Source organism: Protopterus annectens, chromosome 1.part2 (genome assembly GCF_019279795.1).
Source record: "Protopterus annectens isolate FY-2018-M chromosome 1.part2, PAN1.0, whole genome shotgun sequence".
Lineage (NCBI taxonomy): Eukaryota > Metazoa > Chordata > Ceratodontiformes > Protopteridae > Protopterus > Protopterus annectens.
The window spans coordinates 1,114,392,172-1,114,407,775 of record NC_056727.1 but is presented as its reverse complement, the minus strand read 5'-3'; the positions used below and the strand labels follow the sequence as shown (position 1 = coordinate 1,114,407,775).

General features: G+C 42.3%; 1 protein-coding gene across 1 annotated transcript in view; it reads left to right on the top strand.

Annotated features, from left to right (window-relative positions):
- LOC122792253 (digestive cysteine proteinase 2-like) overlaps window positions 1-15,604 on the top strand; it is a 266,381-nt gene that overhangs the window by 89,507 nt on the left and 161,270 nt on the right. The window contains exon 5 of the mRNA XM_044060003.1: window positions 14,334-14,577. Coding sequence (XP_043915938.1) covers window positions 14,334-14,577 — 244 coding nt within the window. The remainder of the gene's footprint in view (window positions 1-14,333; window positions 14,578-15,604) is intronic.

Genomic DNA, 15,604 nt, shown 5'->3' with positions numbered 1-15,604 from the left:
GATTTTATTCAAGACTGTTCTTGGTACCCAGAAAGGAGAAAGCCTGGAGACCAGTACTGGGCCTATCTATTCTAAACGCATATCTGGATATTCCAAAATTTAAAATGTTGACTCTACAGCAGCTTCTGCCCATTGTGACTTTAGATCTAAGAGGCATACCTGCATGTCCCAATCAGACAAACATGCAAAGCTGGCTCAATGCACTACCAATTCTCTGCACTGCCCTTTGGCTTATCAACTGCGCCCAGGGTCTTCACAAAGTGCATGGCACCAGTAATTGCATTCTGCAGAGAGAGGAATACAGATATATCCTTACTTGGATGACTGCCTCAATCAAGCAGAGAACAAGGACATTCTACTACAGCATCTGGTGTTTGTAAAGAGATTACTACAATGCCTAGGGTACACAGTCAACTAACAAAAATCAAAACTAGTACCCTCTCAAGGGATAATATTCCTGGATGCAAGCTTAAATACAACTGCCCAGATGGCTTAACCCACACCAGACAAAGGCAACTGACTACCTATTTCAAACTGGCAACAAAGGCCCAGTTATCTGCAAGAAAAATTCTGCAGACTTTGGGCTTCATGTCTTCCTGCATTCTAATTCCATATGCAAGACTGCATATGAGGAAACTTCAATGGTACCTAAAAAGTGTTTGGACAACATTGCCACAGCCTGGAAACAATAGTTACACTCATTCCCTGCCTGCAACAGGAGTTTCGATGGGCGAAGGCCTGTCACCAGAACAAGGGACAGCCATTCACTCTACCCCCAGCCACACTGACATTAACGACGGATTCATCGGATTATGCATGGGGAGCCCACATGGCAGGAAAATGTATTCAAGGCACATAGTCCGCAAACCAAATGCATCTACATAGCCATCAGATGCTAGCTGTTCAAAATGCCCTGACAGCCTTAAAGGACCTACTTCATCCGGGACAACTACTGAAAGACTGGCAACACCACGGTCCTGTGGTACATAAACAAGCAGGGAGGCACTCATTCTTACCCCCTTTGTAGACTAGCCATGACTTTGTGGGACACAGCATTGACTTGCCAAGTACATCTGCAGGCACAGTTCCTGCCACGAAAGATAAATACTCTGGCATACGAACTAAGCAGAAACCTCATGGATCCCCACGAGTGGAAATTGGATCCACAAGTCTTTAGCATGGTAATAAGGAAATGGGGATTCCCAGACATGGATCTATTTGCCTCACCTCAACTGCCAACTAAAGGACTTAACACAAACAAGCATGGAAAGTGGATGCCCTATCTTTCAGCTGGAAAAACTTAACAGTATATGCCTTTCCCCCTCTGCCTCTCCTCCCTAAGGTACTCCTAAAGGTCAGACATGAGAAGCCAAAAATGATACTGATTGCCCCAGACGTCACGCCAGTACTGGTATCCAATCCTAAGGAACTTTTCGATAATGTAGTCATACAAAACACACCTCTCACTAGAGCGGTGATGGATGTAATTTTGGAGGCCAGGAGGCCTAATACTAGAAAATCCTATGCTGGAAAATGGAAGAGATTCTGTGCTTGGAACCGGGCATCGACACAGCTGTACCAAATATTCCTCAGATTTTGCAATACTTGACTGATGCTGGACAAAAGCCTATCCTTTTCATCTATAAAAATTCATGCCTCTGCCATTTCAGCTCATTATAATACAGAGCCACCAGTCTTTTCTCATCCTTTATTAAGGCAGTACCTCCGAGGGACCAAGAATTTTAAAGCCTCCAAGGAGATCACCAATACCTGCATGGGACCTCAATTATGTCTTGGAAAAACTCACCCTGCCTCCTTCTGAGCCAGCTGTTACAGCTCATATAAAGTTTTTATCTTGGAAAACAGCTCTGCTCCTACCAATAACGTCAAGACAAGTCTCAGAGCTACAGGCACTCATGGCTGTGGAACATTTTATCATTTTGTTTTCTAGACATGGTTTCTCTGAGGACAAACCCGACATTTATGCCTAAGGTAGTGTCCAGTGTGGCCCTTAACCAAACTATTCATCTGACTACCTTTTATCCAAACCCACAGAATAAGGGGGAGAGAACTCTGCATTCTTTGGACGTACACAGACAGCTGTGCTTCTTTTTGAACAGAACCAAAGCTTTCAGAAAGGCAGAGCAATTACAAGTGGCATATGTAGCAATTAATAGTGGTATATGCTGCAGGATCACAAGGAAAGGCTATCTCAAAGCAGACTATTTCAAAGTGGATAGGCAACTGCATTAGTTTCGGTTATTCACAACATGGCAAGCCAGTACCTAAGGGCATTGGGCCACATTCAACCAGAGCAGCAGCCACTTCAGCAGCCTTCCTCTGAGTACCAACCAAAGACATTTTAGAGACTGCTACTTGGGAGTTTGGTGCACACCTTCACAAAGCACGATCACTTACCACTCTACTCTAAATCCAGGGCAGGCTTTGCCACTGCAGTTCTGCAGGGCCTAATAGCCACTCCTAATGCTATTTAGCTCCAGCCTCCCAACCTTGGCTTTTGGATTCAACCCAATTGTAATGACTACAACAGTGAAACACGAACATAGTATATTTGTGTACACTTACCATAAATGTAGATGTTAGTGTATTCACTGTTGCAGTCCAGATTACCTACCCTCCATCCCCCATTTCTTTACTTCTCTATTCTCTACAACCTGTGTGTGTGTGTGTGTGTGTGTGTGTGTGTGTGTGTGTGTGTGTGTGTGTGTGTATACTATATACTCGTACTAGGCTATCTGCCCTAGGGCATTTATAAGCCTAGCCAGAATGTGTTTGGCTTTCGCCACCCATTTTAAATTTATTTTGCTATGCCCTTTTTCAAGGTTAGTATACTGTGTCTGTCTAACAGTGACACAGAAGTGATACCCGGGGTAAACCTATGATCTCCTATTCTCTCATCAAGATTCCTCTTTAAGAGAGTCAATGAGGGACTCTGCCTAACCTGGACTGGGATTTTATTCCAGAGTGAAGGGAGCCTCTGGGTTATGAATCTGTCCCTCCAGCATGTCCTATTTATTTCAGTGCTGAGGTTCAAGTCTCTAGCGAGTAGCTCGATGGGATTTGGATTTTCTGAGGTGCAGCATGTCAATTAATTCCGGGTTGGGCATGGCTTTATACATCAGGCACAGGCACAGATCGCCTCTGAACAGGCGGTATGCCACTGAGTAGACCTGGAGTTTCTTTAACCGGGCAGCATATGGCATCTGTTTGAGCCCTTTGATCCTCTTGGTGAGGTACTTTTGGGGTCTTTCCAGTTGCTGCAGGTGGCTGGTAAGGTACATCCCAAAAGGGGCATTGTACTCAATTATGGGCCTGATGAGGGAAGAGTAAAGAGGCACTATGACCTCCCCTGATCTAGATGTGAATCCCTTCATGATTAGGTGGGCTATATAAAATGTTTTTCTAACCACTTTGGCCACGTGGTTGTCAAATGAGAGATTGCTATCAACTTGGGTTCCCAGGTCCCTAATTAATTACTACTTCTGTACTTAATGGATTACCACCCATGTGGTAATTTGTGGGCACTTTGTTTTTGCCAAAGGGGATGACTATACACTTTTTGGCATTTGGCTTGAGGCCATGGCTCTGGCACCAGTTGTCTGTTTCTGAGGCCCTTTTGGAGGATGCTTGTGTCGGCTGGAGAGTCTATTATGGCACCCAGTTTGCAGTCATTTGCGAACTTGGTCAGCCACAGTCCTTCCATGTTGGCCTGTACCTCTGAGAAATATATACCGAACGAGAGGTCCCAGGACTGAGCCTTGTGGGACACCACTTGTAACTGGTTTGGAGTCTGATATGGCTCCAGCAATTCTAACCATGTGGGTTCTGTCCTTGAGCCAGTTTGCAATCCATCTAGTGACATAGGGGTTTATATTTAAGCTGGTGAGCTTATCTATAATGCCCGAGTGGGGTATTGTATCGAAGGCTTTTGCGAGGTCCAGGTAGGCTGTGTGGACCACCTTCCTCTCGTCAATGGCCTTGGTGACTGTTTCAAAGAAATCAACCAGGTTTAAGAGGCAGGATCTGCCCTTAACAAAGCTGAACTGGGTAGGATCCAGTGTTTGTAGGTCCCCAATATTTTTGAGGTCCATAGCTTTGCCGACCAAGCTAGTCAGGCTTATGGGGCGATAGTTTCCAGGATCCGTTGAGGCACCACCTTTATGGAGAGGGACCACTGTTGCTGTACGCCACTCTTTGGGCACATATACTGTAGTAAGGCTGAGATTGAACAGTAGTTTTATGTTTGGGTTTAGCTCTTCTGGGAGTTCATGTAGGACGCAGCCCAGGACACCATCTGGTCCCATTGATGCTGTGTTTTTTGCTTTGGAGAGGGCGGCTCTTACCTGAGAATCTGAGATGTCAGGGGGGCAGCACTCTGCTGGGATAGATATTTGCCCTTTTGATGGGGGGGGGGGGAGTTTGCGCTGAACCTGTCAGCTAGGATGTTGGCAATGTCTGTGGGTTTGGTGTATTTGTCATTTTGGACTAATTCTGTGCATATCTGGGAATTACCACCCAGGTTCCTAACCTAACTAAAGAAAGCCTTGTGATTATCCTTGGTGTCCTGTGCAATTTTTCTCTCGAAGCTGGCCTTGGACAATTTTATGTGTGCCCGTAGTTTTTTGCCAATACTGATCAGTGATGCCTTCCCTTTTTGGGATTTTGCTCTATCATTTTAGTAGCTTCCTCCTTCTATTGTATAGTTTGTTTATGGCTGGGGTCCACCAGACAGGACGTCTGCCTTTGGAGGATTGGGTCTTGGTTTTATTTGGGATCGCATGATCCATGCATTCCTGCAGGTGTTCATAGAATGCATTTATAAAGGATTCTGCGGTCTGGGCCGTATTTTCCACAGGCCCGGGGGCTTTGAAGAATTCCACCTCAATTTGCTTTAGAGAAGATTTTCACTGTGGTTTTCTGGGCAGGGGGTGGTGTCGGGATGTGAATATCCAGTGAGATTAGTTTATGGTCTGATCTTACCAGTGAGGGATACACTTCTGGTCTGGAGCATAGAGTCCCCATGTTGGTGATCAGGTCCAGTATATTTTCCCCTCTTGTGGGAGTGGTAACAAGTTGTTCCATAGCATTTGAGTTTATAAATTCTAGGAACCTTTGGGCTAGGGTGTTGGAGCTAGAGTAATGCTCCCAGTCTATGTTTGGGTAGTTGAAGTCGCCCAGTATAATTGTTTGGAGAGGCCTTCATATTTTTCAGCCTTCTCAGGAAGGCCGAGTGGTGTTCCTGGGTTTGGGAGGGTGGTCTGTAGCAGGCTATAAACTGGAAGGCAGTTTTACCCACTGTTAGTTGCACATGGATAGTCTCTGATGCTTCGTGCTTTGCCACCAACCTGGAGGTGTGGGTATCTTTGAATATTGATACTCCCCCTCCTTTTGTGGTTCGGTCCAAGTTTTGGGGCCAAAAAGCATGTTATGAGGTATAACCTGGTAGTGCTGGGGTGCTCTCGGGAGCCCTGAACCAGGTTTCTGTTACTGCACAAATATTTATGTTCTCCATGCTAAGGAGAGTTTTGAGTGCATGCATCTTGAGGTTTAGACTTCTGGCATTGAGTAGCATTACTCTTAGTTTCTTATCCCTTGTGATACCTATGGAGGTTTGTTTGTCTTGAGCCTTGCCTAAAAAAGGCACTATGGGGGTAGCAAGAGCCTTTGCTAGTATCTGAAAGCCCAGGGGTGACAGGTGCAAGCCGTCCCTAGCGAAGCATTGTGGCTTGTCTAGCATATCATCCCAAGCTGACAGGCATTGGATTCCCTTTGAATGACACTAGTACTTGAGCCAATTGTTGAAATTGATCATCTTGTCTTCATATTGTGGCATCATTCTTGGTGAGGGTAAGGTCATACCGGCCTGGGCTACATGCTCAGAGAGCTCCTTTATGTCTCTCCATGTAGTCCAGGGAGGTACGTCTCGGGTCATTCACACCAGCATGGACAATGACAGAGTCATGTTTGTACTTTCCTTGGAGTGACCTGAGTGCTTGTGTTTTATGTGGCGGATCCTAGCGCCCGACAGGCTGCTCACCGTGACCCTCTCCTTGTTCAGCCTGGTGAGCGGGAGCCTGGTGAGCGGGACGTCTGTGTGCCAGACTATAGTCACCTATTACAAGTGTATCAGATGTGTTGCTTAGTCTTAAGGGCTGTGACTGTTTGGCACACTGGCTTTGTGAGATATATGTTGCACGGGTTTTGTTTTGGGGTAGCGGCTGCTTGGGTGTCTGCTTTGGAGGTCTCTGCTGCTTCGGCAGATCTTTATTTAGAGCCTCAGAGTATGTTTTTGTGTGATTATGTGTTTGGTTTGCTGTCGTGGTAGGTCTGTGTGAGACTGGAATTATAGTGAGTGTGGTTTCCTTCTCCTCCTGACTGGTTATGCCAGTACTGAGTTGAGAGAGCTTAGCCTCCAGTTTGACTATATGGTTGCATCTCTCACATGTGTTGGAATTTGTTGGGAGGAGGAGAGGGTTGTCTGTGTACATGAGGCAGTTGTAACATTGCCTCAAGATTCCCAGATTCACCAGCTGGACCGGAGAGGAGATTGACAACTGACCTTTGGACATGCTAGAATAATATTGGGAATTCCTTAATTGAAAACCAGGGCCAGTGGGGAGTGAGGGTGTAGTGCTTTTAATTTTTAGTGCTGACTTCTATAATTGCTTTAGTGAGCAAGTGCCAGGTAACTAAAGTGCAATGTGTTACAGGTAACTTAAATGCAAAAACGACACAGTAATTTTCTTTCAAGTGAAACAAGGAAATAAGTACAGTAAGCAATGCAGATATCACTAGTGATCCACAGAAGCACTTAGAAGCCGTGTATTGGGTGGAATTAGCATTCCAGGGAAATAACAAGCAAACAACAAGCATATAACCAAAGCTAGATTCAGCAGGCCTGGATCTAGTCTATGCTACAGCAAACAAGGTGTACCAATTTCAGTAAGATACAGTTCAAATGTTCAGGCACTATAAACCTTTAACCAGAAATTCCCAGCTCAGAAGGGCAAAGTCCAGCCTCTTCTCCCACAAGAGTGCAGACCACAAACCTTAATGTCAAATAACTGGCCTGAAGCCCAAGTGCTGAAACCAGAACTAATACACTTTAAGAATAACAGACACTGGGCTCTCAATCAGCAGTTCCCAACTTAGAAGGATGAAAGCCTACCTGTCCTGCTACCACAGTGCATGCCACAAACCTTCCTAATGTAAAACAACTGGTCTGAAGCCCAAGTGCTTAATCCAAAAGACTTGGAATGATAGCTACACTTTAATCAAGTTACTACCAAGCAGTAATAAATACAATTGAATACTTTAGAGAATGCCTGGATTAGTGCTTAAACAAAGCTAGATCCAGCAGGCCCGAATCCAGTCTGCCACAGCAAACAAGGTGCACCAACTTCAGTAAGAAGCAGTTCAGATATGCATGCACTATAAGCCTTCAGCCAGAAATTCCCAGCTCAGAAGGGCAGAGACCAGCCTCTCCTCCCACAAGAGTGCAGACCACGAACCCTCTTAATGTAAAATAACTGGCCTGAAAGCCCAAGTGCTTAAACCAGAATTAATACACTTTTAGAATAACAGACACTGAGCCCTCAATCAGCAGTTCCCAACCTAGAAGGATGTAAGCTACCTGTTCTGCCACTACAGTGCAGACCACAAACCCTCTCGGTGCAAAACTGGTCCGAAGCCCAAGTGTTTAAACCAAAAGGCTTAGAATGAGTTACACCAAGCAGTAATAAGTACAATTGAGTACTTTTAAGATGATGCAAAAGTAAAAAAAAATAGGCAGAAACACAAGTATAGTAAAAGCAGATTACATTTTTTTTTTTTTTTTCTGAAAAAGTGCTGAGATCAAAGAAACAGATTTGAGTGCTGAAACTAGAAAACTGGCTAGTTATAAGAAAAACAAAACTAAGCTAGAAGGCTTCCCTTCAACACAGAAGGGCTTGGGGGCTCAGAAGCCTACAAAGTCTATACCACTTAACAGGAAAGGCAGGAAACAAGCTAACTTTTTTTTTTCTCTTTCCCAGATGCTCTCTTTGTACACAGCAGGAGTGCCTGAAATCAGAATATGATCTCACTGCACTCAATTGAGTGAGCAAATGAGATGGGCCCAGAAGGAGTATCCAAACACAAATTTACAAGAGGAGCGGGCAGTTGCAAGGCCACTAAGATTAACACCAAAACAAAAACAAGGAGGGTGGCTGGGACTAACTGAAGAGCAGAGTGAAAACGTTCAGTTCTGTTAATATTCCGTCCACACAGTTAAAATCAATTTAAATACTGTATCTTTTTTTAAAAAAAAAGAGCAGATAAAGGTACTTAAATTCTTTTATACGTCCAGTTGAATATAGCAAGTTCTTAGCCGGCCAAAGCTGAGGTTTTTAAGCATATATTTGATGTTAAGCATATATAGATGTAGATATGATGTAGATGTAGATATGATGTGTGTGTGTGTGTGTGTGTGTGTGTGTGTGTGTGTATATATATCTATCTATCTATCTATATACATATATATCTATCTATATACATATATATATGTGTGTGTGTATGTATGTATGTATATAGTGTATGTGTATATATATATATATCTATATGTGTGTGTATGTGTATATATATATATATATATATATATATATATATGTATGTTGGGGGTCACCACAGCAGATCACCTGTTTCCATTTCTTCCTGCATCTGCATGTCCTCTCACCACATTCATAAACCTTATCTTGGGCCTTGTAGCTTCATCCTTAGCATCTTTTTCCCAATATACTCATATATACACTTTGCATGTTTTACTGACATTTTTAGCCTACTTTTTTGGAGGCACCTGACATCTGGGGCAAGAAAAACTGAAGAAAATGGGTGGCAGCTGCATATTTTATACCCATGGCATGCTGTCGTCAGGGAAGAGGTGACAGCAACCGACACCGGACCTAAACTTTTTAATTCAGGCCGACTGAGGGCAGCCTGTCAGCAGGATAACCCAATTGTAATGACTGCAACAGTGAATACACTAACATCTACATTTTATGGTAAGTGTACACAACTGTACTTGGTCTGTGCTGTGACCAATCCTCTATACTGTATCAACAAGTGAGCTTTTTATCTGTAGCCACAGTTCTGCATCTGTGGTCTGTGTAGATGCATATTGACCTCTTCAGTCCTGAAGTAGTCATAACTATGCCTTTATCTATGTAAAGATGTTTGCTCTTTGCTTTAGTGTCTTCTGTGCCAGCTTACAGCTGAACAACTGTCGTGTCACTGAGTCCTCCCACCACATATAATTGAACATTTTAGCTTATTACCTCACCTACATCAACTGGTTGATCTGTCCCCATTATTTACCTCCATTGTAGATGTTAAGTACAGCACAAAGGTGCACTGCCAGGTATCTTGTCATACTTTTAGTATAACTATGCCAAAGTGCAATGTTTTGGTGAAATCCTGATTTTCTGACTTGCTTCTTAAACCTCCAGTAAGATAGTAACTACACTTTTATAATGCTGAAGTGGGCCTCATAAATGTGGTGGTTTTGCTAATTAGGCAATCTAACACTTGTCTGACTTACCCTAATGTTACTCTGCACCAAAGCAGCAGTAGCCTGCATATCCCAATGCTAATGTGGACACCAGGCTCTTGCAGAGAGTCTGTTACCCTTGTAGCTTAAGTTTGTGCTGCAAGTACTTCAGTGCACATTTGCTGCATGTGAAAGCCACGTTAGGCTAACATTCTACGCCTAGATTGGATGTGTACTCGGTACAGCAGGGTTCCTGCCTAATATGAAGCATTTTCCTTTAGTTCCTCCATGGGGACTTGAGTGCATGCTTGCTTGTTCTGAATGATACTTGGCCCTCACTCCCAGTAAGGGGAGTGGTGTCACTGATGTAAGCCATTCTAGTGAGCAGGGCATTGCAGTCTGTATAAGCCCCATTCCTGCTTACCAAGTGGGAGGCGAAGGCTAGTGTTTTTGTTCCCTTTCATTTCCACTGGCTCAGTATAAAGTTTTAACTTTAAAGTGAATGAGGAACTTGAGCTCAACACGTGTGGTACATGTACTATGTGCATTGGTGCACTCTGCAGGTGTCATTCTTAATTTGGTAGAATGTGTTATCCTGTTCTAGTAGGCCAGGAAAGAAGGCTCCTTCCATAATGGATGTGAAGGAACAGTGAAGAGTACCTTTGTCAGTGTCTGCAGATGCGTAGTAGCGTGTAACTAAGCCTGCATCTGAAGAGATGACTGGGGTTGCACTGCTGAAGGTGACTTGAGTTGTGGTCTGCCCACTTCTCTGGTCTTTTCTCAGAAAAGCTTCCTCTCCCTTCCTCCTGAAGAGTCCCCTGATGTCATTTAGAGTACAATATAGACTGCCCAAGGTATATAGGAAGTTGGACACCTGACTAGCCAGAGTACAGTGCTTCCTGATACAGCTGTCTTGCTACTGATCCCAATCTACAAGCAGGGGCAAAGTATTGTGTGCTGCAGAGGTAAGTCTTAACTGGCTGTCTGGGAATATCTGGCATTATCCATGTATCCCATGCCCTTTCCCCATCAAGGTGCCCCCTCCCTCTTGTTGTTCCCCATACTTTAAGCTTCCCCATGTCCATACTGCCTATCTGTTTTATTTGTATACAGTGAACACCCGTTAAAATGCCAGGTTTGTGTGATCTAAAAAGACTACAATAAATCATTTCAAAATTTTTTCCACCTTTTAATGTGACCTAAAACTGTACAATTCAATTGAAAAACAAATCTGTTAGGGAAAAAAATAAGTTAAACTTACAATACACTGGTTGCATATGTGCACACCCGTAAACTAGTAGTTTGAAGCCCCTTTTGATTTTAATTACAACATTCAGTCTTTGGTACACACCTGCCATCAATATGAGACTAAAGTTCAGCTGTTCTAGTAGGATTTTCCTGACATTTACTCAGTTGCCTGCTACAGCAAAAGCCATGGTTCGCAAACCAAAGAGATCTCATTGTTAAAAGGTATAAGTCAGGAGAAGGGTACATAATTCCACAGCATTGGATATAACATGGAACACAGTGAAGACTCATCAAAAAGTGGAGAAAATATGGGACAACAGTGACTCTGCAAAAAACTGGGCGTCCCTCCAAAATTGAAAAAAAAAAAAGACTAGATGAAAACTGATCAGGGAGGCTGCCAAGAGACCTACAGCGACACTGAAGGAGCTGCAAGAATTACAACAATCTCCCATATTCTCCATATGTCTGGACTGTGGGGTAGGTTTGCAAGACTGAAGCCTTTTCTTACCCACAAATATTCAGGCCTGGCTAAAATTTGCAAAACAATACATAGTTTCACAAAAGCATGTGGGGAAAATGTGCTCCGAGACCTGGGTTGAACTCTTTGGCCGCAATTCCAAAAGGTACATTTGGTGCAAAAACACAGCATCCCCACTGTGAAGCATGATGGTGGCAGTATCCTGCTTTGGGGTTGCTTGCTGGAACTGGACCTTTAGTAAAGGTGGAGGGAATTGAACGGTTCCAAATATCGGTCACGTTTGGCCCAAGAATCTGCTAGAAAGGTGAAGAGGAATTTCACCTTTCAGCACAATGACCCAAGCATGTGTACAAATCAACAAAGGAATGGCTTCACCAGAAGAAAATTTAGTTTTGGAATGTCCCAGCCAGAAGCCAGACCTAAATCCAATAGAAAATATGTGGCAGGACATGAAAAGGGGTGTGCACAATAGATGGCCTTGTAATCTGACAGATTTGGAGCACTTTTGCAAGGAAAAGTGGGCAAATATTGCCAAGTCAAGATGTGCCATGGTGACTGACTCCTACCCAAGAAGACTGAATGTTGAAGCACCTTTTGATTTAATTACAGCAAAGTATTAAAGGGTGCGCATACTTATGTAACCAGCTTCATGTACACTTTTTTCCCCTGACTTGTTTTTCAGTTGAATTGTACAGGTCACATTAAAGGTGGGAAAAGTTTTGAAACTATTCTTGGTCTAATTTTTTTTATATTACAAAATCTTGGCATTTTAACAGGGTGTGTAACTTTTTATATCCACTGTACATGGGTGTGCCAACCCTATCCTTGCTCCTAACTCTACAGCACACCTTCTGAAAAGCCATTTCTCCAACACTACTTCTGTTCAGAAGATCTTGTAGTAGGCATTTGTTTGCTTTGATATTTATTGCAATGAGTTTTATGTAAGCTTTGGATGAGTTAAGTTCAGGGGACTGGATTTGCAATGGAGTATATGATGGCTGGTGTGGGGAGTGAGATCCTTTTGTGATCATGAGTCTTTGATTCTGACATGCTGTATGCATGACCAGGTATATTTTTATGCATTTCAGTAAAATGTTGAACTTTGCTTTCTGTTAATGGTAAATTCCTTTCCCACTCCTTTTTCAGATGGCATATTATAGATGGCATATTATAGATGATTCATAGATTCAACTAGGTGAGGACAATTTGAGCACCACAGTGTAGAACGAACCAAACCACACACTGCAAGTTCCTGGCCAGATGAATTCACTGTTTAGTACAGAGACATTGACTTCTGTATTCAAAGTTAATAGCAAAACTTCACTTTCTTAATAGTATTAAAAAAAAAAGGCACATAAATCTCTGGCACCTCAACTTTCAAAAAAGCCTTTTCAGAGTACATCTTACTACTGATAAGCATCCTTAATGGGAAATGGTTAGGGTTAAACTTTTATGCAGTGATAGGAAGGAATGTGAGAAGGAAGTTCGAAATACAGCTGATGTTTATAGAAGGGGCTATGAACCAGAGGGTACGTTTACGGTGTAATGAATAAAAAGGAACGGAATACAGTAATGCAGAAAGAATGTAGAGGAAAATTATATTGTGTCCACGGCTACTAATTTTTCTAATATTTTGGAAAAAATTAGGTATTACTGGTCCCGTATACAGAGAAAAATCCTGCCTAAAAAAATCTTTTTCATGTAAGAGGCAGGAGTGTCAAGGGCATGTTGGTACATGGAAACTTTGAGAGACCAAAAATTATAGAAAATGGTATAGTGAGGCATGGAACTTTTTCCATGTGACAGTTGCACAGTAGGTAAATATATAGTTGATAGTTTTGAATATTAATGGAAAAAAGCTTGATAGAGGCACCTTCACTTGCAACAGTGAAAAGATTATATATAGTTTAGTTTAAAATGCCCTTGGGGATTATTTTATATTGGGGAGATTGTTGTGCTGTGAGATTAAGAGCACATAAGGGACAACAAAAACAAATATTTCAGAGTCCTGCAGCTATGCACTTTAAAGAACACCATAATGGAGACCCACATGGGTTGTAGGCAGTTATTTTGGGACAAGTAAATACTAGATTTGGTGCCTAATGAGAAAATGAAGGAACATTTAAGAAGGAAAGGAAGCGGTATTTTATTTAAAAATATGATGCAATGTTTCCAAGGGGCTTAAGTAGGGGATTCTCTTGGAAGCATTTAATATGTTTGTCTTTCGGCTTTTTCCCGGGAATGGGTCGCCACAGCGGAACTCCAGTCCGCTAATGATTGGCAGTAGATTTTTACAAAATGCTGAGGTGCCAGCTCTACTCCCAACCTTCAATGAAGGCACGCCCATTTACGCACGCATGTCTTACGAATGCTACCCAACTGCAGGGAGGACATGCAGACTCCACACAGAAGGCACTCCCAAGCCACGCCGAGAATCTAACTGAGGAACCTCTTGCTGTGAGGTAACAATGCTACCGCTGTACCACCGCAGCATTATAATTGGAAGCATTTAATATAAGAAGGTTAAAAAGAATTGTTAACCTTTTTAGTTATCCAATTACGAATTCACTAAAGCTGATTTAATTGATCAAATAAGTGTATGCTTATCCGTAGTAAGATGTACTCTGAAAGATTTTTTGAAAGCAGAGGTGCCAGAGATTTATTTGCTCTTAATGGTATGAGTTCAAAGTTTTGCTGCAACTTTGAATGCAGAAGTTATTTTTCAGTGTGTGTACTAAACTGAATTCATCTGGCCTGGAACTTGCAGTGTGTAGTTGAGGACCATGTTTGAGGTGGATCTTGAAGCCAGATTTGTAATGAAGGCGAGCTTATTTTCGGGACGCATCTCATAATTTCACTTGCAGTGATTAAGCTATTTGAATGCTAAATGCTATAGTTAGAGTCTCTGCTGTGCTAGAAGTGCTACAAGAAGCATTTGGTTAGTCTTTAACATTCTCTAACATATGTGGCACTTCTGATTAGCCTACTAGAGTGAATTTTTTTCCCTTTCCATAAAGGTGCCTGAACAAGTATCTATTAAAAATTCCCATTTGTCTTTAACAGCTTATTAAGAAAGAATTCTACAAGGGCTACTTCTGCACTGTGTGGCAGTATGTCACAACTGAAGGAAAGAAAACTAATACCTACACCTTTTGGGTATCTAACTCTACTGATGGACATCTGCTTCCTGTACACTATGAGATGAGGGGTTTCAATTCTCTGCTAGGTTCTCATTATGACAAGTATGAAATTGATTATACAGACTACAGGCAAAAAGTCGACCCAGATGTCTTCAACCTGCCATCAGGTAAGCTGAAGTAGATTGGTATACCTGTATTGTTTTTGTACAGTGCTGGCGATGTTTGCATGTTTAAGGCTTAGGACGGTCTTACAGTGCAACAGTACAGTTGCACATTGCAGGTAGAATACCAAGTGCTATTTGATCATTATGCATAGTTTTGCAGTATCCTGCACAATACATGTGTACTATGCTTCAACTGGGGATATTGTTGCACACCTTGGTGGTAGCAGTTCATGGAGCTGGGATTTGGATTACTGCAGACTTCACCTACTTTTCTTGTAATTTGTTTGAGATGTTTAAAGTGCATTTGTTATTCTTTGAACATGAAGCAAGTATAAGTAACAAATCCTTGAAGTTTGGATCTGTTATTTCCATCATAAACTGCATAGTTTGCATATATGGCAAGTGTCCTTTTCCTTTTGTGGATAAGGACAACCTTCTGAATTTTCATGGTACTGAAAATCCCTACAGTGTCATGGAAGACTGAACCCACAATGCCTCACCACTTAAGTTGATGTATAGGCTACTGTATCAGCAGGAGGTTCTGAAGACAAGTTGACTTGACTCGACTTTTGCAGGTGGAATACCTCAAACTGGATGTTGCAGAGAATTTATAGCGTGCTATTCTGTTTTTAGTTTCGTTGTTCAATCTACATTTTTTTTCAAAATCATTCACAACTTTAACCTGAGTAATTGTAAAGCAAATTCCCTCAGTGGCCAATACCCAAACCTAAAATCTTTCAATTTGAGTCTTAGTGCATTAAAAAAATGAAGCTTTTAAAAGGTATTGCGTTCCAATCAAAATGCCTCGACATTTTAAAGTGCTATTTGCCAGATTATGCATTATTGCCCTTATGAGACGTCCAAAAGGTGGAAGTATGCTTGTATTGCACAAACACTGTCCCTGTACTGCTGGACTGCACTCCTGAATATTTGCATGTGAACAAGCTTTAGGATTGCTGAGCATCTTTCCACTGTTTCTGAACTGAAATAGGATAAAGACTGGAATAATTCAGCAATTAAAGCATCCTAA